The sequence below is a fragment of the Frankliniella occidentalis genome, unplaced genomic scaffold (genome assembly GCF_000697945.3).
Source record: "Frankliniella occidentalis isolate FOCC.00 unplaced genomic scaffold, Focc_3.1 Scaffold150, whole genome shotgun sequence".
In the NCBI taxonomy this organism is placed as follows: Eukaryota; Metazoa; Arthropoda; class Insecta; order Thysanoptera; family Thripidae; genus Frankliniella; species Frankliniella occidentalis.
This window is the reverse complement of record NW_026267277.1, coordinates 205,753-233,032: the sequence shown is the minus strand read 5'-3', so window position 1 is coordinate 233,032 and position 27,280 is coordinate 205,753. Positions and strand designations below refer to the sequence as shown.

The 27,280-nt window shown below is 54.1% G+C and overlaps 3 protein-coding genes across 5 annotated transcripts in view; 1 reads left to right on the top strand and 2 right to left on the bottom strand.

The window, feature by feature from the left end:
• LOC113204302 (heterogeneous nuclear ribonucleoprotein L) overlaps positions 1-5,896 on the bottom strand; it is a gene marked incomplete in the record, with an annotated part of 90,668 nt that extends 84,772 nt beyond the window's left edge. Inside the window, 3 exon segments of the mRNA XM_026419439.2 lie at positions 1,027-1,062; positions 4,453-4,505; positions 5,688-5,896. Coding sequence (XP_026275224.2) covers positions 1,027-1,062; positions 4,453-4,505; positions 5,688-5,753 — 155 coding nt within the window.
• A 234-nt stretch (positions 5,897-6,130) lies between these two features.
• LOC113204287 (F-box only protein 28) lies at positions 6,131-11,271 on the top strand. 2 transcript variants are annotated; one of them, XM_026419404.2, is made up of 5 exons: positions 6,131-6,600; positions 7,117-7,365; positions 7,464-7,653; positions 7,763-7,920; positions 8,004-11,271. In XM_026419404.2, exons 1-5 carry the CDS (start codon positions 6,496-6,498, stop codon positions 8,472-8,474), a joined length of 1,173 nt encoding a protein of 390 aa, XP_026275189.1. In that variant the 5' UTR covers positions 6,131-6,495; the 3' UTR covers positions 8,475-11,271. The 2 variants fall into 2 exon arrangements, with proteins under 2 accessions (XP_026275189.1, XP_026275188.1); XM_026419403.2 differs by having other exon boundaries at positions 6,132-6,600; positions 7,757-7,920.
• A 15-nt stretch (positions 11,272-11,286) lies between these two features.
• Positions 11,287-27,280, bottom strand: part of LOC113204288 (serine/arginine repetitive matrix protein 2) — a 26,264-nt gene continuing 10,270 nt past the window's right edge. The window contains exons 2-8 of one of the 2 annotated variants that reach the window (XM_026419406.2): positions 25,198-25,583; positions 21,310-24,209; positions 13,809-14,294; positions 12,684-13,005; positions 12,469-12,592; positions 12,167-12,361; positions 11,287-12,083 (exon numbers count right to left, since the gene is read on the bottom strand). In XM_026419406.2, coding sequence (XP_026275191.2) covers positions 11,953-12,083; positions 12,167-12,361; positions 12,469-12,592; positions 12,684-13,005; positions 13,809-14,294; positions 21,310-24,209; positions 25,198-25,569 — 4,530 coding nt within the window. In that variant the 5' untranslated portion in view covers positions 25,570-25,583 and the 3' untranslated portion in view covers positions 11,287-11,952. The remainder of the gene's footprint in view (positions 12,084-12,166; positions 12,362-12,468; positions 12,593-12,683; positions 13,006-13,808; positions 14,295-21,309; positions 24,210-25,197; positions 25,584-27,280) is intronic. The other variant, XM_052271115.1, reaches the window with a different exon arrangement.

Sequence of the window (27,280 nt, the reverse complement as noted above, 5' to 3'; positions counted from 1 at the left end):
CGACACCACCACCACCACCGCCGCCGCCCCCATTCATTCCAATCCACCTCGGCACTGCACCACAAGAAGGCACTTCGGGGTGGCGGTGCGCGCGGAGCAGAGCACCGAGACCAACCCCGCCGCCTCCCTCCCCATCCAGCAGCATATCATCCACCCGTGGGAAGTGAAGGTGTGGGGATGGGGGGAGCATGGGGGCAATCGAATCTGGCGCCAAGACGACAGTAACCCCCCATCCCCCCTTTTTCCCTCCCCGGACGTCGGCGGCGAGGCAAGACGCAAGACAGAACGGAGTCGTCGGGCGAAAAGGGGGTGGGGCTGGGGGGAGAATAAAGGCGCCCCGCCCCATTTGAAATAGTCGCTGCTGGTACTTAAAAGATAAGGGCGAAATCGGGCCGTGCGGAAGCTTCGGAGCAGGGGCGCGGCCCGGCGCGGCTTGGCATGGCGAAGTAGAGGGGAAGGGGGGAGGGGGCGCCGCCGGCAAAAACTTGCAGACAAACAGCGGATGAGCCCCGCTACCGAAATGATAATCAAAGGACGACAAGGAGGCGGCGGCCGCCGGGCCCCGGCTGCCACAGCTGCACTGGGGTCCTCCGCTCCGCTTCGACCCAAACGAACACCGCAAAGAGAGAGAGAGAGGGGGGTGGGGGAGAGGGAGGTACTTCCCCAAAACAAATACGCCCGCGGGCCATCGTATACATAGGCGCAAGGGGAGAGGGGGGGATTTGAGGAGGGGGGCAAAGATCTCTTGATTAAATTTTTGGGCGCAATCCAACGGTGTAGCCAATATTTAAGGGCCAGTGCGCGCCGTCGACCCCGCGCCGCCGCGCAGCGTGCTGTCGACCGAAACCTCAATGGCCACCAGTAATTCGACAACGTATGACTACCGCGGAGGAATGTGTTTTTGGCGGAGTGGAAACGGCGGGGGGGGGGGGATTATACACGGCGGAGCTTTTGTCTCCTGAAATAATAACAAGGGGCGGTGAGGGTCATTGACTGCGAGGGCGCGGAGGCTTCTGTTCTACTCACCGGGGCTCTGGCGCTCCTCTGGAAGGGCGGAACGGCCTGCAACACCAACCACAAACAAAGTCAGACTCTGGGCACTATGTATATGGGGAGGACGGGTACACAAAACGACTCGAGAGGGCAGAAATGCGAACACGTCTAATAAGCGAGAGGCAGCACAGAAGCGAGGATGAGCGAGCCCGGGCGAGCGAGTCGGACAGACACTAACAGGGGACGCGCCCCGCTAAGCCCACCAGATTCCAGAGGCTAATGAAGCTCTAGCCGCGTCGCCTCCAGCAAGGGTTCCAGGACGGACGAGCGCGGCCCCGCCGAGGGCCCCGCCCCCCTGCACACCCCTCAGAACCCCGACCCCGACATCAGTCGGCAAGCCAAACGCACTTCACCTTCCACCGAGCTGGTGGCAAATCGTCGGTTTGCCGCACCCATGCGCGCTGTCAATCGGCACCGTGCTGTACACCGCGTAGGGCATGACCCCCCCCCCCCCCCCCCCCCCCGAGTCCGCGACACGCCCAAGCGACATGCGCGACGGGCGGCACCGTTAGCAGCATGGGCGCGAGAGAAGCACATCGGCAGAGCGGCCGCCACGGCCCAACGGTCCGCACTTCCCGTGTGCACCCCCCCCCTTCGCCTCAATCACACCGGCAAAAAGTTAATACGAATCACTTCAAGCATCGGCATCGGTGTACAGTGTACACAGCACTCCACCAGGCGCCAGGTGCGCGAGCGCAAAATCTGGAGCGCGAAAAGCGTCGTCGTCGTGCGGCGCTGACTGACAGTGAGCGTGTTGTGCACAATCCCCCGTCCCATCCCCTCCTCCTCCACCACCACCACCGTCGTCGTCGACGTCGTCGTCGTCGTCCCACCGAGAGGAGCGCCTCGGTGCCCCTTGAGAACGCGTTTCCCGACATTAGCGTGGCGACAAGGGCCCGTCCGCCTACAGCCCCGCCTGCCCCGCCCCGCCCCCGGGGGGCGACGCTAGAAGACAGGAGGAAGGTATTGTGTCAGCGCCTCCTCCCCCGCCTGCCTCCAGGGAGGCCATGAATAATACGGCGGATCTCACGCGCGCCCCCCGCGCGCCCAAAACGCGTCGCGATCGCGCACCTGCCTCGCAGAGCCTGCCGCCGCGCTGCAGCCGAGGTACTTTCCGCGCCGCCGCCGCCGCCATCTTCACGACGGTCCTCGTTGGCGTCGTGGAGCTGCCACGCTCACCGAGGGGCCCGCGGGGGACCACGCCCACGACGGCCAGGGAGAGACGAAACAGGAGAGAGGAGAAAAGAGGGCGAAGAGTCGCGGGGGTGGCGGAGGGGAGGAGGGGTGAGGATGAGGGGCGGGATTCAATCGGTGATAAGGCAGCCCAAGTGCTTGGCGCCCGGAGATGCTTCAGGCGAGGCAGGTTGGGGTGGGTGGGGTGGCCCGGGCAGCGGCGCGGGGGATGAGAAAAACTGAGGTCTGTCTATCCGCCCGTCACTAAGTAAATTCCCGTGTAGCGATCGTGCTTGGCGGGGCCCGGAGGCTGGGCGGGCGAGGCGCAGTGGGGCGCGGCGGGGCTGCACTCTGGAATAGGCGCCGCCCCCCGCGCCGCCCCCGCGGCGGGGCTGCACTCTGGAATAGGCGCCGCCCCCCGCGCCGCCCCCGCCACAATGGCGCCCACCGCAGCGGGCGGCCCCGGCCGCGGCCCCCAAACACGGGAGGGGCGTTCCGCCGCCGGATGACAGACGGCGCGGCCGGCGGCGCCGCGACGCTCGAATAAAATTATTATCCGTCCAAAAAAAAGGTAAATAAGGCGAAATATTAAACGCGAGCGACGACGCTATTCGGTGCGCGTCCTCCCCTCCCCTCCCCTCCTCCAGAGCTGCTCCTCGCTCCGCGGCCGCCTTGCACGGATCCACAAGAGGAGGGTGGGGAAAGGGGGCGGCGCGTCGCGCTTTGGCGCTCCTTTTAGCCGTGATGGATGGCTTCGGGGCCCTCCGAGCGAGGCCCTCCGAGCGAGGCCCTCCGAGGGCCGCCGCGGGCCTCATGAAGTAAATGGCTGGACGATGGGATCGATTTACTTTGGACGTCTTGTCTGATATGCACGGCGGGAGACGGGGGCGTCACCCACGCACAAGTTCTGTTGGAAGGTGTATAAGAACGTCGGCAATAGAAGTGGCTGATAGCACCACAACAAAAAAACACCTCGTGATTTTTCTTAAAACACATGCTGGCTGGCTGCAGGAATAGAACGAACTGACTGGAGCACGAGTACTGGAATCTATTTGCCTTCCGCTGGTGAGTGCGACATGGCTGTCATTACCCCTCCGCCCCCTTTCTCCCCCACCACGCCCTTGTCCCGCCCCGCCCTGTCCGCACGTAGGTCGTACAGTTGCCGGCACATTACTGTCCCGACGCGCCCCGACGAGCACTCCACACACACTGGGTTCTAAAATACACGCTGCACTCTCACTGGTGCGATCGCCGCCGCAGGTGAGGAGCGCCGCGGGACTTCAAACGGGGCTGGCCGTGAGGGCAAGAAGCCGCTGTAACTCTCACGCACGGAAGGCGGAGATTTCATACTTGTTCATGTCCCTGCGGAAATCCGGCCGAGTCCGTCTCTCGACCGTGTGTTTGGCTCACCTCTTCCTCTCCCCCCACAAACTCGCGAAGAGCTCTTTAGTTGCACTTCAACAAGTGTCATGACGGCGATAGTTTATAATATCTTCACCCTCGACCCTCACCACTACTTCATTTGTTATTAAATACATAAATGTGGAGCCTGGGTTTTTTCCAGTGTCGAAAGAGGGGTTGATCATTCCGTCCCTACATCCAAACACATGTAGAGATGGCAGTTCAGATGCCTTTCCGCCTCTCCCACATCATCTCATGAGAGCTATGCCACATTCTCGCCAATTTGTCAGAGTATGAAGCCACAACAATTGCCCTTTCCTTGCAGGGTTGTTACAAGGTTGGAACTTCAAATTTCCAGACTTAACCGAGAAAAAACATAAGATTTTCCCGTACATTTTCTTCAAAATATAGTTCATTTAGGAAAAGTTGAAAATACAACCAATAGAATGTTTTGGAGCAATTTTGACAAGTGTGCTCACAAGACTCTTTTGATTAATTTTCAATTTACCCTGACAGGGCAACCAAATTCCCCCCCAAAAATATTATGGATATCTTCCAGACTTGTAACAATCCTGCACAATGTCTAAATGGATTACTCTATAACTGCGACTTGCCAACTGTTATGGCTGTAAATGAGTCAATTTACAAATAATAAAGGGAACAATCATGAGATGATAATGAGGGAAACATTTTGAAAATCCCACTGTTAACTCTTAAAACTAGGACGATTGATGAGAATAATAGAAACTATATTTTTCTAATCCAAAAACCCATTTAAAAAAAAAATCCTGAATCAAGAAAGTTAAAAACTTAAAGTGAACTTACCTCTTCCTAACTGGTTCATCGCCACCATAGAAATCATTGCCACCACGATGGTTCTGCAAAAGATAAATTAAATTAGCGCATCTAGAATTTATAAATTGGAATTGGAGGACAAAAAAGTGCTACCCAGCACATAACAAGTAAGGACTTTTTAAAGGAAAAAACAATAATTCGAAACCAAACTAAGGAAAGACTTTACAAACTGACTAGAAAGATTTACATCCACAAATTGAACATGGTGTAACATAACCATGACTTTCAAACAAGAATTGATGGCCGCCCATGCAGAGATTAAACTGAACCAAAAAATTTAAATGGTATGTAAAAAAATAAACTAAAATCAGAATGAAGTCATCACAACTTGCTTGTCACAATCTCAAAAAGGTGTTAACAGGTGATCAAAAAATAAACATAAATTCATAACCTCAACCACTTCTTAGGGCACTAGAATTTAACACTTTTACACTGTCGACAGTTCAACCACATCGTCGCGTCTCATCGTTACGCCGATTCGGGACCGCACTTGGGAGCAAAACGATCAAATTCAATAGACGTCCGCGGGAGTACAGAGTTAGGTTATGGTCGTCCAAAGCGGCATCCACCAACATTCGAATTTCTTCCCGGGCGATGGAGTCCGCGACAGGGGCCACGGCCCCAATCCGTTTAGCACAGGTCAGCAGACACGAGCACGAACAGTGGCTGCGCCACAACGGCACAACACACTCGCTATTCGATTATGTGTGTCACCAAAACAATCAGCAGGCAGCCCAGCGAACGGCACGCTTCTTCAGGGACGGAGACGCGCACAAGTTGCACCACACGATCGGAAAGCCCTGGGGTGTTGACCTCTTCGACGCTGCTCCTGAAGGGCGTCGTCCTGCTCAAGCGGGCGCCACTGGAGGCCGAGGCCCGGGTGCGGAACCGGGACCGAGGAGGGCGAGACGGCCGCACCGGTGGCTGTTATCACTTGCGCCCCTCCCTGGCGCTTCGGGGGCGCCAGCACAAATCACTGAACGTTGAAAAACAGGATCGAAGAACTGCGTGTCGACTTCATCCGCTTAGGTACCACGACGATGGCCACGACGTCCTCGACCGGGTCCAGGATCCCGGCATCACGGTGGTGCTGGGCCTGGGCGGCCCGTCCCGTGCACAGCGCGGCGCGGCTCGGCGAACCTCCACAACATCATCTTGAACCTCTTTTCGCCCCACATCTCAGCCTATTTCAGCCCCATACTCACCCTGATCATCCCCTCAGAGTCACTCCGCTGCCGCTTCATATTGCCCGAATCCCCGTTGTAAGACATAATCGCGACCGAACCAAATTGTAACACAACGACGCGATGCAGACGCACCGACAAAACCAAGATTACTGAACACGAAAACGAGCGAGCCGAGCGACGCCGTCGGGAGAGCGCAGCACACGCAGGCTTGGCCAACAAGAAGAAAATGAGCTCGTCCAACAACAAGAGTCTGGCTGTAGGATGCGTAGAGTGCGGCCAGATAATTTACTCAACAGCTGACCGGGTTGGACCGGGAATCGGCATGTCAAAATTGTTATATTTTCTCGTCATAAATATGAATTAATCCCAAAATAAAAAGAAAATTTTTAGAGAGGGATAGAGAGAAGATTCTTCTCGAAATTCCGTATTTCAGATCTCAACTAGCGAGATCTCAGCCCAAGTCCTGTCAATCAGGCTCTAGGCAGGGATTACTTTCAAGCGAATTCCCTTAATTGTCGTCGGTTTGACAGTCACAGCCTCCAAATCTTAAATTAGATTAATAAATTACTCTTAGGAATGAGATAAGTTCTTCGACGCTGTTCGGCAACTCTTCTAAACACATGCATAACAACTTTTGGGGGCGACTCTGAGGTTTTGAGTGCGTACAGCAGAAACCATCTAGGACTTTACCTTGCAGCAGACCGCTGTTGCATCCTATAATTTTGTGTTTACTAAAGAATTTATCAGAGTTTACACGGGTTTTAATATGCTGAGAAGTTTTCGTTGAAGTTATTGTCTCTTTCTCTAAGAATATCGGCTTACAAATATGTCGTGCCACGACAATATGCTCCATTTGCTAAATTTGCCTGATGGCATTTTAGACAAAATTCTGTCATGTATGAGCTACGACGACATTGCACGGCAAAGATTGGTAAGTTTCAATACTTCATTATGCTGATTCACAATCATTATGTCTACCAACCAGAATAATCCCTAATAATGTGATTTTCTGAGGGGTACAGAAATGTAATATCAGGTTAGGTAATTCACCAAATTAGGAACTTGCCTCCTATTTATTTATTCAGTTTACTACTGGTTTAACTCTCCTGTTTCTACATGGATGACTTTTAAATATCAAAAATCTTACTTTTTTGTCTATGTATGCGCTATTTATTGGACTGTCTATTCATGCCCTACTTCTGTCATCTAGTGAACATAATGTATTGATGCATATACTGCTATAGTACACATCTTTTTATTTTAATCATTGAAGTGTCCTCAGATTAAAATTCATAGTAATGCAAGTAGTAAGGCCATGAGTTGTCTTTAGAAAGGGACTTTGTGTTGCTACATTTTAAAAATGTATATATTGCAGCTAGGTGTCTCTAATTTTTATATACCTGTATTTTATATTTATATTACTATTATTATTTTGCTTGGTCCCTAGGTCTGCCGCAAGTTTGATCAAACATGCAGAAACCTACTCAATAAGGGATTTGTAGCAGTGGAACGTTATCATGGAGTATGCTTGAAAAATGTAAAAGCCCAACTTCCTCGAAGAGAATCAGAGCGAAGAATGCATCCAATGTTCCGTCACTGTGAAATTTTGACTGCTGTTGAAACTCGTCTATCTATGCTCTCTATGACATTTATGAGATATGTGGATATCAAGCTCTGTTGCTTTATTCCAGGCAAGGTAGGGAAATATTTCTTTTTTGTTTCCATTTTTCATTATGTTTTTTACCATTTTATAATTATAGAAATTTTATTTAACTTAACTTGGTCTCTTTTTAGGTGATTGATGAGATATTTCGTGTATTGAGACATGTCATGACCAGTACAACACAACTGCGGGCTCATGAACTATTGCAAGAACTCCGTGATATATCATCAATGGCAATGGAACATTTTGATGAGAAGGTTGTACCAAGACTCAAACAACATCTAGCCACTGCCCCAAACAGAAGTTGTCACTCTGTATCAAGTTAGTACCAAAATTTGAACCCCCTTTTCAGAAAATTATATTGGCAATCAGGAGATTTTTTAAAAAATTGTTTTGAGTATGTGGCAATTATAATATTTTTAAGTTGCAGGCCCATCAAATCTCAGTTTAATGCCTTCCCGTGTGTCGGCCATGAGTGTGGACAAAGCAAAACTTGCCAATGATTTCTCCAAAATGCAATCCCAATCGAAACATAATAAGAAAAATGTTGACTCCTTAAAGAAAACTGTTCGACGATTACAGCTAAAGGTATTATTGCTTATCAGTTTACAATGTTTTATTATTGAAAAATTGTACTTTTTGTCTAACTCATTCAATTTCTAATTCTTTAGTTGAAGAGACACAGTGTTCAACTGTCTCGACAAAGTGCCAGACTACGAGAGCAAGCCCAAAAACTCCGTGAGCAAGACACAGTTATAGCCGAAATGAAACGTCACATGCAGGAGTGGGACCTAACTTTGAGTGACTTAAAAGCTGGGAGGCTTGTGACAAGTGATAGTGATACCATGATTTCATCTGAGAATTCATCTGGTGTTACAAGTGGAGAAGGAAGTAGTAATTCAAGCAGTATTAGTAATTTGGCTAGTGCTTCAACAAGTGATAATGAATCAGGAACGAGTGCATTGAAAGCAGAAAGCAAGCAGGATGCAACACCAAACACCTCTCCAAAACGGAAACGCACTTCAAGTACAAGTGAATTGCCCGAAAATTCTGAAAATGATGAAATGGCTTTGCGTGCGAAACGTTTTTGTCGAATTTTGAAGTTTTGTGAAAACAAATCAATGAAGCATAATGAAACTTGAGATCAGCTTCAGGAGCGACCTACCTCAGAACATCTCTTGCCTGAGGTCCGTCGCTTCTTCATTCTTAGGGCAATAAAATCCTTGACTCGCCTCTTAAAACAGGTGCATGGTGTGTAAATAGTAGTGTCGGAAATTGAATGAAGGTTGAGATCCATCTCAAGTAACATTTGGCGTAGATCTCAACCAGTGTTGTTTATTTTGTAAGTAAATTGGAGGGAGGTTGACTGCTCATCCTTGTCCTCTTACACCAGATAATTTTCAGACAAATAGGTGTAGATTAGATATTTTTTCAATAACCATGTTTGTTTGTTTTTTTCTCTATTTTGCCCATGTAAACTGTGATATAGCACATGGGAAAGAGACTGTTTTTGTTTTAATTTATTAAATGTATATGAAATCAAAATCAAAAAGCATCTTGATCAATTTCGTTTTGGTGAAGCCTGTGAAGCTGAAGCCACCCCGTCATTTGTTTTGAGTAAACTGATTGGCCGAATAAGAACTGAAGCCAGCTTCAAGCTGGTTTCAGACAATCAGATTACCCAAAACAAATGCTTCACTGGCTTCACCAAGACTAAATCGATCATAAGTAATACAAGTTTGTTTGTTTTGTTTTTGTTTTGTTGTTCAATTGTGGTTTCTATCTACCTTTATCTGTATTTCTCTATGGGTTTAGGTCACACCTTTATTTTGGGTGCAAAATCAAGGGATAGAGTCCTATGTGGCTCAGAAATGCATCTTGATAAAGACTCACCTTTTAAAGGTTTTAAATCCTAAAACCTGCAGAAATGTGCATCTTATTGGCAGCCTCTTTGTTTTGTTTATCTATCTTTCTTTTCAGATGATCTACTTTCCTACTTCAAGTGTTATTATACTGGGAATCTAATTTAAAATATGTAAAAAAATTGTACATGTTGGCCTGTATTTTTATTTTCCCTCTAAATCCTTTTTTTTTTCCTCAATTTTTTCCCAAAGCATTTTTGCAATGAGATGTCTGTGATTAGGGGTGGAAGATTTATTTAATTCTTATCATATCACATTGAGATACTGTAGATGCTAGAAGATTCTGTTATGACTAAGAAGATAATGTGATCAGTTTTATTTAATCTGTTGGTTCTTTCACATGTTCTAAGCTGGCTTAGTGGTCATTATCATCATGAAGCATTTAAGCAAAAATTGACATCCTCCAGTGTGATTCAAGAACCTAACTAAGACTGGTTGCAATAACTAACATAAATTTAGAAAGCTGCACTTTGTGGGGGTGAGTAACAAAGTGCTAATGTAAATAGATAATTATTGCTGGTCAGCAGTTGTATGAGGAAATGAGGTCTGTGATGCAGGATTTGCATGATCCCCATTTTCAAGAAGTATGCAATACACCTACTGAAGACAACTTTTGTGCCTTTCCGTGCAGATTAAAATGCTGACCTCACATCTTACTTTGACGTAAATGCTTGCATTTTTAAAATTAAAGTAATGTGTAGGAAAAGAAGCAAACTAATTGTGTGCAGCAATACTCAATTGCCTTTAAGGAAATGTGTAATGATCAGTACTTACATATTTATGTGTCTGTCTCTCTAGAATACAAAAAGTGTGGACTGATGAGTTCTATAGTTTTACTCATGAGCAGCAATATAAAAGCATCTTCCTCTTGAGAAGAGTCGGAAGTTGGTTGTTTCTTTATTTCATACTATGCATATGATGGACATCCCTTTCCTGGGCTGGTAGTGATCACATAATTTATTCTTTTATAAAATTCCCGTCTAATAGGTTTCTTAGTAAATTTATGTTCCTTGTTCTTGCCAATTATTACTCCTTAAACAGAATCCAAATCATGCTTTTGAAATTTTTGTAATGTTTTCATTGCTAAGAAATAATATTTAATAAGTTCAGCCAAACTGATTTAAAATGATATAAATAAACAAAAGTAACTAGTATACTATGATCTAGTTCAAAACTTTTTGGTTAGCAGTTTTCTGTTTCTGTGTGAAAATACCCTATATCACTGTTTCATCTTAATGTCGTATAAATGTATAGTGCTTTGATAATTGCTCCGACATAAATCTCATACTAGATTTTGAACATTTTAACAAGTAAGTTCTTTGTTGCATCTAATGTATTTCTTGAAAAGACTTGGTTTAATGGAGATCTGTTGGGTGATGTACTGGACCAAAGGCTTCTCTGGGTGATTAGAAACACTGAAGTCCCTCAGTGATTTTCTGATTTTATTATCCTTATTATTGTTATTATCAATCATTGTTGCCTTAATAGGCTGGTGATGGTTTCTGCACATTTATCAGTACCCTGAGAAAGAGCTTGTTGAAAACTGATGACTGCTTTTTCAACTTCCATTAATTTAATTCTGTACATAGCATTTTCTCCTCCAATTATTTCAAATGTATCTAGTCGCAGGAATCTGTCTTGCTATGATGGTGAATTTGTTTGCATAGCAATAAAAAAAACTGCAATGAGAAAAAGAAACTCCTCTGCAAAATTGTAGTTAAGAGCCTCCTTATGTTTATGGTGCTACTGCTGTTACTCTCTTCCAGATTCAAACTTCTTCGTTTGTCATTGGGGTTTGTTTTGCTCATCATAAAAATAATTATTTTTGAGTGCGATGTTACTGTATGACCAAGCCCTCGTAACATGATAAGTGTATTTCCCTCAGACTTGTATTCAAAACCTAACTGAACTGTTTCTGTTATGCACCTTTGCAGTCTCTTCTTTGATAGACCAGAAATCATTACTGTACCACTGTATTCACTGAAGGGTGTAAAATAAATGGTCATTGGTTAAAAGACTTGAGTCAACCTAATGTTTTCATTTTCTCTGCATTAGAGTTATGTACATATATATTTGTGCATTCAAAATGAGTACAAAATATAAATACTTGTGTATAATTAGAGCACATTCTACCTTAAACTAGATTTGGTTCATTCCTATTATTAATGAAGAAAGCAGTTTAAAAAATCTACAACACTTCTTCAAGGCATATTAATATTTGCTCTTACTCAAACTTTCAATCTTTGAGGAAACTCCTCCATTCATTCCATCATCGACCTTAAAATGCATCCGTACTTCCCAATATTTCTTCTCTACGTGATAAAATTATCATTTTCAATGCCCAGGCCAAAGTTGAGAGAAAAATTATTTACTCCACACTGTTTAAATAAAAAGAGGGTACTTTAAATCATATTTTTAGTTACATTCCTTTTTAAGGTTTACCCATTCTAACTCTTTTCAAAAGAGGAATTGTGTCATTATAGTGCGGACTTTCATGCCAGTATACCGCCTGGTCCTCGTCGCATAGTTTCCCCGGCAAAGGTTTGCTGTTAAATGTTTCTTTGTTCAGAGTGTTCGAAAATGAGGAGTTCTGCTGGGTCGAGTCTCACTCGGGGGCGGTGGTCGGGGTCGGAGCGGGGCCAACTAGCGCCTTGGGCCTGCTAGGTCTGCGCGGGGCCGGGTCCGCCCCCGGCCGCCCTCAGGGGGGCTTGGCCCCGCGGGCGCCGCCCTGCCTCAGCCCCTTCTCCACGTCCCCGCCTGCAGGGACGGCGATGGCGGCCGGCCTGGTGGCGGCGGCGCGCTCGGCCAGCTGAATGCGCCTGTACTTCTCTGCGATGACAAAAGAACGGGAATGTGAGAGCGAGCTGACGGCGGCGGCCTTGGGCCTCACACGAGGAAGCCACGGTACTTACTGGCCAGGCGGAGGGCGATGAGCCCCCACCAGATGCTCCAGCCCCAGCCCACGAGGCAGAACAGCACAGTGAAGAGCTGCGAAGCGGCCACCAGGGTGTCCAGGCAGAACGCGCCGACGCGCGCCTTGGCCGTGTCGCTCGAGCTGAAGCGCGGTTTGCCCACGCACAGACAGAACAGCCCCATGGACAGCGTGCCTGCAGCAGAAAGCGTTGCTGGTCAGTCGACTCTCCCATGACCTCTCCCCTGAGTGTCACGTCGCCGCTGTCGCGGGTTGGTGTGGCGCGCTGTCCTGGTCCCTCACCGAGTCCCGGCACGAACACGTTGCACACCATGCAGATCCAGGCGAGGGGCAGCGGCAGCACAGGGATGGCTCCTCGCATCACTCCGTTGTGCTCGACCAGGGCGGCGTCCAGCTTGCTCAGCTCCTGCGGGCCACAGTATTGGTAGACGTGAGTTTGACTTCAAATTTCTGGCTGAGAACAACTGTATGTCTCCTGGTCGTGGCAGATCGCTCACCTTGCTGCTGGCCGTGACGGACTTGCCGCGCGCAAGGCTGCGCGCCTGCGACTTGCGCCGCTCCCCGGCGCCGGCGTCGGGGGCGGGCGAGGCCGACGGCAGGGGACAGCAGCGGCTGCAGCAGCCGCCCGCCTGGCGGCACGAGGAGCGCAGGCAGCACGCCGTGTTGAGGCAGAAGAGCGCCCCGCACGCCGCCCGCGTCAGCGCCCCGCACCGCGACATGCCGCGCGAGCAGCAGTTGCCCCCCGGAGGCGGCGTCGAGGCGCGGGCCGCGCCGGGGGCGGCCGCCGCCATGGCGCCGGTCTTCGCGACATCTTTCCGCCTGCGCAGCGAGGAGGAGAGTTAGACACAGACACAATATTCCCACAGGATATGTCAACGTGTCCCGAGGCGGCGCCTCTCGGGCGGGGAGACGTTTGGCGCCGTCCCTCCTGAGAGCGCCTGCAACGCGCTGGGTACGCCAACCCGCCTGACAGCTGCGTTGAGCTGGCGGCCCGCCCGGTGAGCGCCCGCCTGTGTGCTGGGGTTCACAGGGCGGGAAACGTCAGGCAGCGAACGTAGCCAGAACGTCGCGAGGGGGTACTCTAATTGTGGGAGCACCTAGAGGGGCTGTTACTACTAACTGTTACTTTCAAAACGTGAGACTAAACAAATAAATGGACAAATCTACTACAACTACATGGGGTTGACTGGCTGGCTTCTAACTGTTGCTGGGGATGTAGGTGAGAAAGGTGCATGACATACGTTCAGTACTAATATTTTTCATAAAAAGCAAATCGTAAATGGGAAAAGGGGCCCTTCTAGAATTCTAGAATTCGCAACTAAAATTCAGACCATTACAGGCGGGTATGTGGCAAATTAAGGTAGAATGAAATATTAAGTTGTTTAACAACTACAGCGTGAAACCGAAGAGCTATAAATGTGCAATAAAAACTTGCGTTTCCTTTGTTGTTAATGATTTGCGCTTGCTAATTATACCTCAGTAACGGAGACACCTATAGAACATGACATTAAAAACAATCCAAATTCCAGGGGAACTGGAAGGCGCGTGGTGATGGCGTACGTATCGTTTATCACAAACACCGTAAAAAACAAAAAATAAACTAAAGAACACAAATAAAATACCTGAGCATAGCATGCAAATTGGGCAACTTGGCCAAGCTGGGGCGCAGTCTGGGCAACCCTTTGGGCAGGCCTTTCGGCAAGCTGAAGCGTACAGTGAGGGAGCTCAGCCAGTGGCTGCTGTCGGCGTGCACCGGGGGCGACCCGGGGGCGGCAGGGGTCCCGGGGGCGGGGCCGGGGCCGGGGGCCGACCTTGGCCTGCAGCAGAGCGCCCGCAGCTTGTCGATGCAGCCCGCGCAGCCTCCTTGCTTGGGGGCGGCGGCGGCCTCCGTCGGGGGCGGCGTGCCGGCGAGCGCCTCGGCCGAGTCGCGGGGGGCGGTGCGCCGGCCGCAGCAGGCCAGGCGGCGGAGCAGCCCGGGGGTGGCGGGGGACCGCATGGAGCGGGGTGCCTTCGGGGCCCTCGGCTTGGCCCACGCCTTGGGCCCCTTGGAGCCCCGGCGGAGCCACCGCAGGCACCCGCCTGCGCCCCGCTTCCCGCCGCTCGCGGTCCTGGAACAGAAAGGGTACAGCTCAGCTCAGGTTACTTCATACTGAAAACGAATCGGTCCATACTGACCCCAAAAATCAAGAAAACATTTTTTAAAAAATCAGACGAGCGCAGTGCTACCAACCTACTATTACCAAGCTACGAATTCAAATTAAACGATCGCTTATATCAAACATCTTATACCAAACTTCTATACTAAACTCGTTACGACCGGACTTATACTGATGCTTCGTGCGCAGTTTGAAGTCAATTGAAGTTGCTGTCTGTGAGAAACGTGTGTGATTACAGATAGATACAGACAGACACACGACCGAAGAGTTCTCTGCACCCCACATCACAGCAAAGGCTTCTCAAGCTCAGCCAAAATTATTAAAAGGACCAGAACAAATAGTCGGTTTTCACTTGTATTTAAAGTTAAGGGCCCCTCGCCCCCCCCCTCCCCAACACTCGCCCTGCTGGGCTCACGGTGTACGGTAACAAACACCTGTCACACACGACGCCGTTTCGTATATCTTTGACGCGTCCTTAAATCCCACCTCGTCTTCCCCTTCCCCAATCTTTTCCCTTTAATGGCCCATAGGGCACGGTGAGGGTAAGGGGTGGGGGAGGCAGTGTGCTCGATAGGGGCGTGCCCGCGGGCGAGAGGTGGTAATGGCTGAGTTTCATGGCCAACGCTTTAAGTCGCGAACGGCGACAAAGTCGCTCACGATAAGACACCCTACCCTATAGCCTGCCGCTGGGCGCGGCGCTGGAAGCGGGTGGAGGGGGGAGGGGTGGCAGAGCTCGGTAGAAGAGGGGGGAGGGAGGGGTGTGGAGGCGCCGAAAAACGTTGCGTGCCAGCGGCGGCGAGGTGCAGCCCCTCGGCCCGTGCGGCAGCGGGCTGGCAGGCGCTAGTGACGCGCGTACGGGCGCCTGGCTATTGCAGGGTAGGCAACACGCTCGACCGCCCCGCGCGCAAGCTAGCAAGTTGCCTACCCGGCGGGCGTTCCTACTCTACCTGCGCGCACCGCTCTCTTACTGCAAGCTGGGTCGGATTGTCGGATACTGGTGTGGTGTTTTCACAGATCAAGACAAGTAGTGGAAATGCAAGTGCACGAGAATCGAACACCTGGATGGTGATCGGAGAGCTACCTGCTGGATTGTTTGACTTCCGGTACCAATCTCGGATACAGTCCCCCAAAATTTTAGTGGTGGACGCTGCACGCGCGATTACAATTCAGTTTCGTCCTGTTGAGAATGAAGGGACTCATTAAACATGTAGTCCTGGCAGGCAAACGAAGCCGGCGGGCGCGTGCATATATTTTTAAGGGTGTGAAATCACCAGTAGTCACTAGCCGTACGTTTACTGCTGTAGGGGATCAAATTGTGCGATATGAGCGTACCTGGAATTCCAGTGCGCGGCAGGACCGCTAGAACACGCGGGGCCTATCTCAATCGCAGGGTAAGAGAGCGGGTAGTGGGAGGGGGCACGGGGTGGGGTAGGGGGGGGGCAGAGAGTCGAAGTCGGAAGTGGCATAACGTAATAGATGGACGCCTCCTCCGGTTCTCCTCGCCGCCGGGGGGAAGAGGGCGATAAATTCAAGGCAACTGGCTTACTCGCTGTGCCCGGCTGTGCCCGGCTGTGCCTCGTGGAGCGGGCCGCGGTAGTAGTAGTGCGCTGCGCCTCGGTATGCAACGTCCCGACCACGCTGCAATTCACCCCCTGCAGCTCATCCCTGAGCCCTGCCCTCCCCCCCCCCCTCTTGGCCACACCGCCCTTGCGGGACGATGTAGTTCAGTAGGTCGTGAGCAAAGTAAACCCCTCCTCTACAAGCGCATCGCGCGTCGCGTGCACCCGATGGGCATATCGTATATACATACTGCCTCCCGTGCCTCCCTCCCTTCCCTCTCCTCGAGCCGCAGCCGCCCTCCCCAACCATCGGTAGAGGAGCGAGTGGCGGCGATATGAGGATCCCGGCGATTAAAACGGCATCAGTGGGGTGGAGGAGGGAAAGGGGGGGTAAGGGAGCGGTAAGGGACAAGCTGGCAGCCCTTTGCCCAGCGCGCTGCCGGCGCTGCCCTTCGCCCCAGACAAATGAGTCCTTGCGGCGGGATACATTAAGATGCCTATCGCCTGCCAATCAGGAGCGCAATCCGCACGGAGCCGCGCCAATCCCTTGTTTCTGCTCATATCCTGGCGGCAACGAGGCGGCCGGAGGTGGCCACAAACACACAACAAATGAGCGCCGGCTATTTTTACGGCGCGGTGCGCGGGGCGGTGCAGCCCGTGTCGCACGGGGCACCGGCCGGGGGGGCAGGGAATTGCTTCAGCCTTGATCTCGAAGGGGTTAGGCAACCCGGGGTGCATGGCCCGCTGGGGTCGGGTGTACGTAACGTACAAGGCTGCCAAGAGAGCAAGTGGTATATATAGCGACTGACTCGGCTCGGCACGGCGGACACTTGGGGTAGCAGGGTTAAAAATGCTCCGAGGTTACATCGCGAAGTTTGTGATCGCGCGCCCAAGGAGAACACGATGATGGGGGCAGAGAAAAGTATACTGTTCTGCAAATCTAATAAACTGCGAGACTTCCCATGCGGTTTAACCTAATGGTGGATGTGTTCTCGTGCAGACTGAGGACTGAAGTGTAGACGCGTAGTTGTGATCTGTTTTGGTGCAATGAGTCATAATTTTGGCCCCTTTACACCAAAACAGTTGACAGCTCAGCGACTTCAGTCCTCAGTTTTCACGAGACTAAATCCACCTTAACAGACTATAAAGTCTATCAATTTATAGTGGCAGACTGAACAGTCTCAAAGTCTAAACTGACAGACTGGAAAGTCTCATAGTTAAAACGACATGTTAGTTGTTTTACGGTTAGATTCGAAGTCGAAGAAGAGTGAATTTAATGTTGAGGCCCTGTTCACATTTAGACGTCGCAATGAGGTTTCCAGAGTGTGCGAGTCTCTTCACACGTGACCAGCAGGAAAAGGCGCGAGGCCGAATGGATTCGTCAATGAGAATACCATGACGCAGGTGCAGTGCAGCGAAAGGAAAACGAGCTCGAGACAATTGCACAGCAGGCGGGCGAATAATGAATCGGCATTAAGGAGCGGCCATTTCTCCGGCCTCGAACTACGCAAGGCGGAAAGGGGAGGGGGGCGTCTCAGGGTCTCGCATACCCGCACGATACCGGGCAGGGTAGTTGTGAAAGGTTGGCGAAAGAGGGGGGAGGGGGAAGGAACCGAGGCGGAGGGGGCGGCTGAGGTTAATATATTCCGCTGCCATTGGCGAATTACCATTTTCATAAGTAAAAGTGCGCGGTGCAGGGGCAGAGGTGAACTTCCCTTTCCCAGGGGTTAAGCATGCGCGTGGCCAGTCGAACGCGACGAGATGGGCGACCTTGGCCGTCAACGAGCTGCATATGGGCGTCAGCGGCGGTGCGTCCGGCGGTGCGGCTGGCCGCGGAAGCGTCTCCTCCAGGTTATGCAGTGTCACATCCGGACCACCCCGGACGCGTAGACGCACGGCCGAGCACCTGTTGTCGCGAGAGATAAGCCCAAGGGAACCACAGCCCGACCCGCCCCAACCCCACGGCCACGGCGGCACCGAATGAGATGCTTTTGGCCAGCGCATACGCAGCGTCCCGCACAGCGTCAATCATCCGCGAAGAATGAGCCTCCCTTGCCTCAGCCCAACATCACCGGCGCCCAGCCATAGCCTGAATCACGTTGGAGGTGCGGGGGTGCGAAAGGAAAGAACCAACGTTAAACAGACCGAAAGCCCTCAATAATGGTCTCCAGTATAATCGTCTTCGGTGAGATGTAAATGCACACCGCCGGACATAAGTCGACACAAACTAGCCAGGGGTGAAAAGAGTGGACACTCCCTGGAGACCCGCGGCGTAGACGGCTGACTCACCTGTCGAATATCTTAACCTGAGTCATCCCCGGCGCGCTGGACGTCCATGCCTGTCCATGTCCTCCTCGCCGCTGGGGTCGGCCTGTCGCGCCTGGAGCCTCGCGCTGGACTGGAGTACCCCGGGCGCCCCGGGGCCGGGCTGGCCACTCCAGCGAGCGGGCCCAGCGCCTCCTGCCCGCCCGCCTGCTTGACCTTGGCGCGGGCGGGGCGGGCCGGAGGGGCCGGGGGCGGCGGGCAGCCTGGCGCAGCCCTCCCTGGCCTCAGTCTTGACCACCCCGACCTCTCCCCCTCCAAGGCGCACTGGTCAATATGAGCCTGCATAATGGGCCGACCCACAGGAAGCGGAGGAGAGGGGGAGGAGAAGGAGAGAGGGGAAGGGGGAGGGTCTTCAGGGGAATTGAGAAAATGTATCAGACATGCCACACAGCATAAATATATTTCTAACAACCTCTGCAGCCATGTTGTTGTGGAAGCGCTGCTTCTGCGGGTGTTTCCATCTGTTTCCCTGCTGAGCCCCTTTCCTTGCCCGAGCACCAGTGGGCGAGGGGTGGGTTTTGTGGGGTTGAGTGTGAGATTTAGTAGAGGAAATAGCGTCAAATTCCATGTACTCCATGGGAAGTCCATGGTGTCTCATGTTGCCCCGTACGTGTCCCGAGGTTCCTTGCGGTGTCCATGGAGTTTCGGTCGTGGGTGGGAGAGCCCGTCCGGCGTTCAAGTCTCTTCCGATGCTGCGCTCAGCCCCGGCGGCACCCGCCATGGAAATACCGCCCGTGTTTGTTTTCCGGCGCTCGCTCACATTTTCATAATAAAATCCCCTGGTCGCTAATGCCCGGTGTGAGGGGGTGGGGTGAGCGGGGCGAGGCGAGGCTCTGCCGGCCACGGGGGAGGGGGTGCGTGTTGACTGCGCCCCCTCCCCTCTCCTCCCCCCTTGCATCTGATAACACCGAGACGGCTTTCCCCGATCATCATGCAAGGCGGAGGTCTATTAAGGAGGCGGCCGGTGGGGGTAAGGGTTGAACGTGCTGCTTAAGGCGAGCCCCCCCCCCTCCTACCCGAGTATTCGGCCTGGTGCTGCCCTCTGCCGCGAGAGCCGTGAACATTGTGGACAACACGGAGGCACTGTTGGCGGGTGGTGTCCGTAACACGCCATGCCTTGAGCGTCAGTACATTCCTATACTTTACAGCAAAATTTGTAAAAAGCATCCCTCGAGAAAACAAAAGTGAAGCAGCTTTAAAAAATGCGTAGGCAGAAATACGTAAACAGGTACGTTGGCGGTTGGCGGTTTCCTTAGGTGGTAGGTGGTACTTTTCGTGAGCTGTTGACTCCTTCCTCTTGACCGATTGCGGGTCGCCTTGGTCTCCCTATCATCGCCCCCGGTCGGTGGGGTACCTGACCCCCGACGCTGGAGCGGGGGGTAACGCCAGGAGGCGCGCTACCCCCTGTACTCGCCACGCGCCCCGGCGCTACCCCTAGCGCACCGAAAAGCTGTTGCAGGGGTGGCTGGCGTGGCGAAGTATAACCCCGTCGGTACAGCAGCACCCCTTGCTCCCATTTTGCCATTTCTGACATTTTCCTCCTGCTCCTGATGAATGCACAATCCTGCAGGATGCATGTTATCATCTCAAAGTGCCTTCTATTAGTTATGTGAAAGAGAACGAACAGTAAATTTAGGTGTTCAACGCTTTTATGTGAGGATTTATGTTTGAAACCCACAGAAAACTTTAAATCGGGTTTACACCCCCCAAAAATGTGTTCCCAATTTAAGGACATCCCAAAAAAATTAATTACAAATGTTCTGCCTTTTCATTCCTATTTTCTTATTACAAGTTAAAATAAACAAATTTGTCTAAAATTTTTAGGGGCGATCTTGAAATGAGATCACTTTTTTTTGGGGGGGGGGGGGGGTGCATAAGAGTGAACCTGTTGTACGGAAACGACTGGTTTATCGGGTGGACCTGTCAATGGGCAGTGGGGGTGAGTAACTTGGTGAAACCGGGTGAAACAATCAGAGACTTTAAACCGACCCCCAGGCATTATTTTCATCCACTTGTTTCGACCACAAGTCGGGACATTTTAAACGAGAGAAAGTGGGTCTCACAAAGCGGGCGGCAAGGAACGCCACTGCAACAACCATTTCGCGGGTGAGGGGAGTGAGGTTGGTCACGGTAGCAGGGGGTGGGGCTGCGGGGCGGGCGGCCATCCCAAGGACAGTCGCGGGCCAGCCCTCGCCACGTGCACGTGCGAGGAGTATCGCGGTCGCCGCCAGCATTTGTACCCGACACGGCGAGGCTGAACCACGGCGCCTGCAGGAGTACAGGCTAGGCTCTTCCTGCCATTAAGTGAATGGGTACAGGCAGGCAACTTCCAGCCGATTGGTTCCTCCAGCTTCGGCCTGAATAGTGAACGAGAAAGCCACGCCCAACACGCGCCGAGGCAATTTCCCGTCACATCCTTAGCATGCCGTAGGGGAGGGGTCAGTTAGGCCGGGAGATCCCGGCACGAAATAAAAAGGAGAAGGGGGCGGGGGAAGAGGGCGGCTGTTTGAATCTTCATTGGGTTTTTCCCATCGGCATAGCGCCGCTCAAGGGGTGGTGCGGCGGGGCTGGGGAGGCAGTGTCGGCGCGAGGCGCTGGGGCGGGGCCCAAGCCAAGTCTGGCCGTGACTCTCGGGAACGTTAATTTAACCGTTAACGACGCTCTGAGACAATAACGGTTTTTAGCGTCACCGTAACTCTATTATTTGCCGAAGAGAGGCTTTAAAGCTAAATTTGGATTTCGTCGTTAAAAGATAATTCGAGGTAATAATTTTGAAACAACACACGAACATTGAAAACACCCCCCCCAAAAAAAAATAAATAAATAAAAAAACCAACAAACCAACAACAAACAAACCATTGCATTGAAGTTCTTCAGCAAAATCCATAACAATATCTACGACCGAGCGAGCAGCCTTGAGTCTGGGGCGAAATTAGCTCAGTCACTCTCCGGGGGGCGTCCTGCCCGTCCGCCCGTCCGCCGGCACTCAAGGTGACCAGGTAGGGGCGGGGCCGCGGAGCGGGGGTGGCGGCCACGCGAGGACCACCATAACAACCCCAAGGCGCTGCTGGAAAGGTACTCACTCATTCTTGGCGGCCCTGGACGCTGGAGAGTCGCTCGTTGTAGGTTTGTTGGCACTTTGAACGTCGGCGCCCTCCTTGGCGCCCTGCTTGTCCGGGGGCTGGCCGGCGGCGGCCGACGGACCGGAGGCAGTGGACTTGCCGGCCCCGGCTGGGGCGGCACTCATGGAAGACGAGGAGCTGGCCGCGGGGGCGGCGCTGGCAGTGGACGTGGTGGCGGCAGTGGGGGAGGCAGTGGAGGTTTTGGGGGCAGTGGAGTTGCGCACGGTGGCCACCGAGGTGTCCGAGCTGCTGGGGGAGTCCGTCATCGCCGGAGCCGCGTCGGCCGCGGCTTGGCTCAGACTGTTGGGCACTTTGATGGAATCTTGCGACGACTTGGCGGACGAGAGGAGGTCACTGGCGACCACGTCTGGCTGCGCCATCTCGAGGGGTCCCGCCGTCGTGGAGGAGACCAGCGTGCTGGAGGGCTCGTTCGCGTCCAGCTCGCCGAGCATGCTGGCCAGGATCGGCCCCGAGGGGCCACTGTCATCCGCGGGTGGCGAGGCGGCGGCCGCCGGCGGAGGGGACGCGGGGCGCGGAGGCGACGCGGGCCTCTTGGAAGACGTGAGTGTTAGCGGGGTGTCCGGCGGAATGTCCGGGGGCGGGCCGGGGGCGTACGGCGTCAACTCGTCTGACGGCCTGACGGGGGCAGGGACGGGGGTGGGCCGGAGCCGCACGGAGGGCGACTCGGGCACGGTGGACATTGGCACAGAGGTGGGGGCGGGGGAAGGGTGGTCGGTCTTGGTCGACCGCGGACGCATACCCGGGGCAGCCGTCTTCATGGACGCGATGCTCTTGATGGAGGTGGAGCGTGTCATGGGCTTCTCGGGAGCTTTACTGCTGTTGTTCGGCTTTTTGAGGGCTGGCTTGTTATTGTTGTTATTGTTGTTGGCACCGTCCTTACGCGGGGTCTTCGGCGTGGTCCTGGGCGTAGTCTTAGGCGTGACCCTGGAGGCGCGCGGGGACGGCGGTGCCGGTGTTCTGCTGGGCGTCGTCCTGCGAGGGGCGGGCGTCTGGCCACTTGTGTTCTTCCTATTACGCTCCTTCACGCTCGGCTCAGTCCACGACGGGGTCAGGTACTCCTTACCCGGCGTGTCCTGCACCATCTCCGCGCTCAGGATAGCGCTCCGTCTCCCCTTCGCGGGCGTACGGGTCGTAAGCTCCTCTTTCTTCTTCGGCGTGGAGGCCTCGTGCGCTTTGGCCACCCTCCTTGGGGACCGTGTCGGCGTCCTTGACTGCGGAACCCGTTTCGGGGAAGGCTTCGGCGTCGCGTCCATGATGTTCTCGGGTTCTTTCCGCACGGGGGATGTCACCCTGGAAATAGGCACGGGGATCATCGAAGGTACCGCCCTGGACGGGCTTTGAAGAGCGTCCGCAGCCGCGTCCGGGTCAGGGTCCTGGATGGTGCCCGTGATGTTGGGGTCTGTCTGCACTCCGCGGGATGGCGATGGTGTTCTTGACCGGGGCTTGGTCGTGATCTCGATGAAACGGGCGGGCTCACGAGCTGGCGACGCCAACCGGGCGGGTGAGGGCTCGCGTGCGCGCACCGGGATCCGCGTCGGGGACATGACAACTCGTCGGGCGGGAGATAGGTCCCGGGCCGCCGGCCTCCGCGAGGGCGAGTAGTACACCGACGGCCCCACGGCGGCCACAGAGGCCCGGCGCGCGGGGGAGGCCTGGTTGGACCGCATGGCCCTGGGAATGGTTCTCCTGCTGGGCGACGGCTCCCGTCCCGGAATGCGGCCGGGTGAGACGTCCCGGATGCCGCGTTTCGCGGGCGATCGTCTCCTCGACGGCGAGGTCTCCCGCACGGCCCTGGTTGGTGGCGACACGGCACGCGGGTATGGTATCCTCCTTGCCGGCGAAGCGTCTCTGTATTGCGGCGTCCTGTTCGGTGACGCGTTTCTGGAGTACGACTGCGGGCCTCTGCTGTACTGGCTTCTTTGGGGTGACGCGTTCCTGGAGTACACAGACGCTCTCCTGTTGGGCGACGCGTCTCGCGAGTAGGGATCTTTCGCGTAGGGCACGCGGTTTGGTGACGCGTTTCTAGAGTACTGCCCTCTTCTTGGTGGTGACGGGTCCCTGGAGTACGGTATTCTCCTTGGCGAAGCGTTTCGGGAGTACGCTCTTCTGCTGGGCGACGCGTTCCTCGAGTACCCTCCTCTACTAGGCGATGAGGTCCTGCTGGAGTACGCTCCTCTGCTGGGCGATGAGGTTCTTGAGTACGACCCCCTGCTTGGAGAGGCGTTCCTAGAGTACGCCCCTCTGCTTGGCGACGCGTTCCTCGAGTACGCCCCTCTGCTCGGGGACGCTGTCCTTGAGTAGATCGCCCTCCTGTTCGGCGAGGGGTCCCTGGACGTCGGCGTGCTCCTCGCTCCCCGGCTGGGCGACGTCCCTCCGGACCGGTAACCCCTGCCCGGTGCCGCGAACCTGCCCTTGGGCGGAGCGTCTCCCCTGGCCGGCAGGGCGCGCTGCTCGAAGGCCGCGGTGAGCTGGCTGACGGAGCCGCCGTGAGCCGGCCTGAGCGCGCCGCCGGGGCTTCGGCTGCGGCGCGGCGACACGCTGCGGCTGGACCGGCCGCTCACGGGCGAGGACGGCTGGCTGGGCGAGTAGCGCGAGTCCGGGCGGAAGCCGCAGCCGCGGAACGGGCTGGAGGTGCGCAGCGGCGTCTCCAGCAGGCTGCCGTCGGCCAGGATCACGAAGGCACCCCTCTTGTCGCTGGCGACCTGCGGGGGCGCCACCCGGGCGCGCGACTGGCGTGCTGCCCCCGCGCGAGCGCCAGCCACCAGGAACGTGTCACTGTGCGCGAGCTGGCGCGGCGGCGGGGCGGGAGGCTGCGCAGCGGCGGGCCGGGCCGCGGGCATCTGCAACACAGGGACACGATCAGCAGCTGGAGAGGGGGCGCTGCAACCGCTGCAACACAGGGACACGATCGGGCGGTGGCTCCACGCCCGCCAGAGCCTATTACGAACAGGATGAGCTCGGAGGGGAAGGCAATTCCGGCCCATTGGTGTGAGACTGGGAGGAAGCCGCCCTCCTGGAGCAAGTGCGTGCGGAAGTGTGTCGAAACCGCGCGGCGCGTCAGACGCCCGAGCACTGCACTGTGCGCGGGCGTGGCGCGGCGTCGTGGCGTGGCGTGGCGGCGGCGGCGCGGCGCGAGTGAGAGAGAGAGAGAGACTGCGGCGGGAGTAACAACCTCAAGTGCGAAAATGAAATCCCATATTTGTAAAACAAACAAACGCCGGAAATTTACAGGAAATCAAAACGGATGTTTGTCTGGTTTGTCTTGCACGTTTTGTTAGTACGGCTGTGCCGTTTCCATAGACAAAAATCGCCTACTGACACTAACCCACCCATACCTCCGTGCGCTTAGGCAACCTTCCTGCACACGTTTATGCTGCACAGTATCAGCACACAAAGTGGACCGCACGGCGTGAAGAACGAGCTCTCTAGTGAAGGTGCAGCGCAGCCTAAACTAACTTGACATCATCATTATGTCAGAGACTAGAGAGAGAGTTACAATAGGGATTAGAGAGTTCGTTTCGTATTTAGTCTTTATTTTAATTATTATTGAAATCAGCAAAAACCGTGAAACATTTTCTTGTAGATTTACAATTTATTTTGTAATTTACTATTTACAAAATATTTTGTAATTTGCGACAGCTAAGGCAACAGGCCATTCCTGCTTGACAATGAATTCGAAGTCGATACTTAGTTTGACAATCTTTAATTGCTATTTTACGACAGCCTTCATGGAAATTTTTCTCGTAAAACATTCAACAACTATTTTCCACATTGCAAGTTATGCTAGTCAAGCAGCGTAAGTCGAAACCAAAATTGTACGACACTCACCTGATGCCTGGAGTATATGATGGCAGGGTACAGCACGGGTGTTCCGGGCACGGGCGTTCCGAGGAGTGGCGTTCCAGGCACGGGTGTTCCCAGCCCGGTGGGCGTCCCCGGCAGCGAGTGGTGCAGCCCGCATCCTCCGTGCTCCGGGCAGCGACTGGGAGAGGCGGCCCGGCAGACGCACACCCCGTGGGGCCCGTGGGCGGCAGGGCCGGAGGCGACGGGGACCCCCACGCCCCCGAGAGGGGGCCCGAGGGGCGCCAGCACCAGCGCAGCGTGGGCGTGCGTGCGCGGGGGAGGGGGAGGGGGGTGCTTGAGGATGCCGGCGGGAGGGGGCCCCCCAGGCCCCGCCCCAGCCCCGCTCCGACCCTTCATCTTGACGCCGGCACCTGCAGAACGAGAGCGTCGATTACACTACACTTGATCAACCACCAGCAGCCACCGCAACCTCCACACAAAGTCTTCTACAATAAATCCACGTAATTCGTACTGGGCTATGTGTTTCTTTACACGCGCGCGCTTACACTGTTGTGGGTTCTCCAGCCCCTCTCCCTTTCTAAGATATCACCAGAAAATGCGCCCGTCATTCGTCGTTTACGAAACCACCATGTTTTCAGCCTATGCCAGCTCTCATGGCGCCTACTAGGTAGGCAACATCTTGACTTCAGTGCATGCGTGTAATGCGGGGTGGCCTACCCAGAGTCTCGCAGGCGCTGAGCTCTAAGTAATGCTCTATAATGAATATGGGAGAAACGGACGTACTTTCTGGACGAATGCTAAGGCACAACTGCGGCCCGTGCGAGTACTCAAACCCGCATCACTGGAGTGCGTACACAAAACATGTAAACGTGAAAATAGTGAACGAGACGACTGCTGAGGACCCGCCGTGGGTCAGGTCGGGTCAGGTCAGCAGGCCAGGAAGCGAGCCACCATTGACAACTCCGCTTCACTTTCGCTGTCCATGGCACAGGCCCGCCGGGCCTGCCCCCGTATCGCGTAATGTTTCCGCAACGAGCAGCAAAGTGATTTTCCGGGCGGTCGCCGCGCACCGCGCACCTCGCTTGCCACGCCCAGACGCCTTTACTTCCGTTCCTGGCCCTGGCACACCTCGGAAGTAACTGGATTCCACGGAAAAACGAACTGTTAAAGACGGGTGCAATTGAAACGGCCTCCACGAGCTCAACATCATAACGATTTTTTACTGGCAGCATCGCTCGTGTGGGACACACGTCCTGAATTATAATAAAGATAGCACCACGTTTTGACGACGGCCTACTTGAGCACCCCTCTCCCTCCCCATCACCTCCACCCACCACGGTCAGTTGCACCAACAGGTGCAGCAGGTGCATCGAGGATGCGTCAATACCCCCCGTCAGCAGCTGCTCGCGGTCCGCACGCCCCCCCCCCCCCCCTTACTCCTCCGCCAGTAGTGCAGCGAAAGTGCTCCCGCACGCTGCGTGCCCGACCACGTGACCGACCACAACACTTTGGCTGCCCAGCGAGCCGATCATCCTGGCGCGTGCCGCCGCCGCGGCCGCAGCAGCCGCCGCTGAGCGAGTTGAGTTGGTGACCGGGAGGCCGGGGGCCGGCTGCGATTGGCGGGCCGCCCAGAGCCCTTCTCTTCCTGATTGGCGGCGGCTGCCAACTCACTTGGCCGGCGCGCGAGTCGTTGGTTAAGCGTCGCTAATTGCGAACGAGATATGGCGGGATTAACATTCGGATCCGATTTATAAGGGGCGCCGGTTTGTTGCGCCTGCTGCTTAAATGGCCGGCTCCAGCGGGTAGTACTCGACTTAATGTCCCTGCCTGCAGTCGGCGGCGGTGGCAGTCAGTGGTCGTTTGTTGCTGCACCCAGAGTCATCAAGCCTCCTCAACGAGCTGGTTCTCCTCGGTGGGTATCACCTTTTTCTCCCCCCCCTCCCCCTTCTCTTGTTCCTCCCCCGCTCTCCGCTCCTCCCGCACTCCCCCGCGGCCACGCCCGTCTTTTGTTTCCGCCCACGGGCGTCGCGACGCCTCGGCGACGCCTAACCTCAGCTCAGTGTGCGCAACTGTGGCTAGCGAAAGTGGTCCGCGCCGGCGCCCCCCC

Bases quoted from the DNA above. Each gene is read 5' to 3' on its own strand.
- LOC113204287 (XM_026419403.2), top strand. From the start codon at position 6,496: ATGTCGTGCCACGACAATATGCTCCATTTGCTAAATTTGCCTGATGGC. The intron at 7,366-7,463 runs GTAGGGAAATAT...GTCTCTTTTTAG, and splicing joins GTTGCTTTATTCCAGGCAAG to GTGATTGATGAGATATTTCG. The intron at 7,921-8,003 runs GTATTATTGCTT...CTAATTCTTTAG, and splicing joins TTCGACGATTACAGCTAAAG to TTGAAGAGACACAGTGTTCA.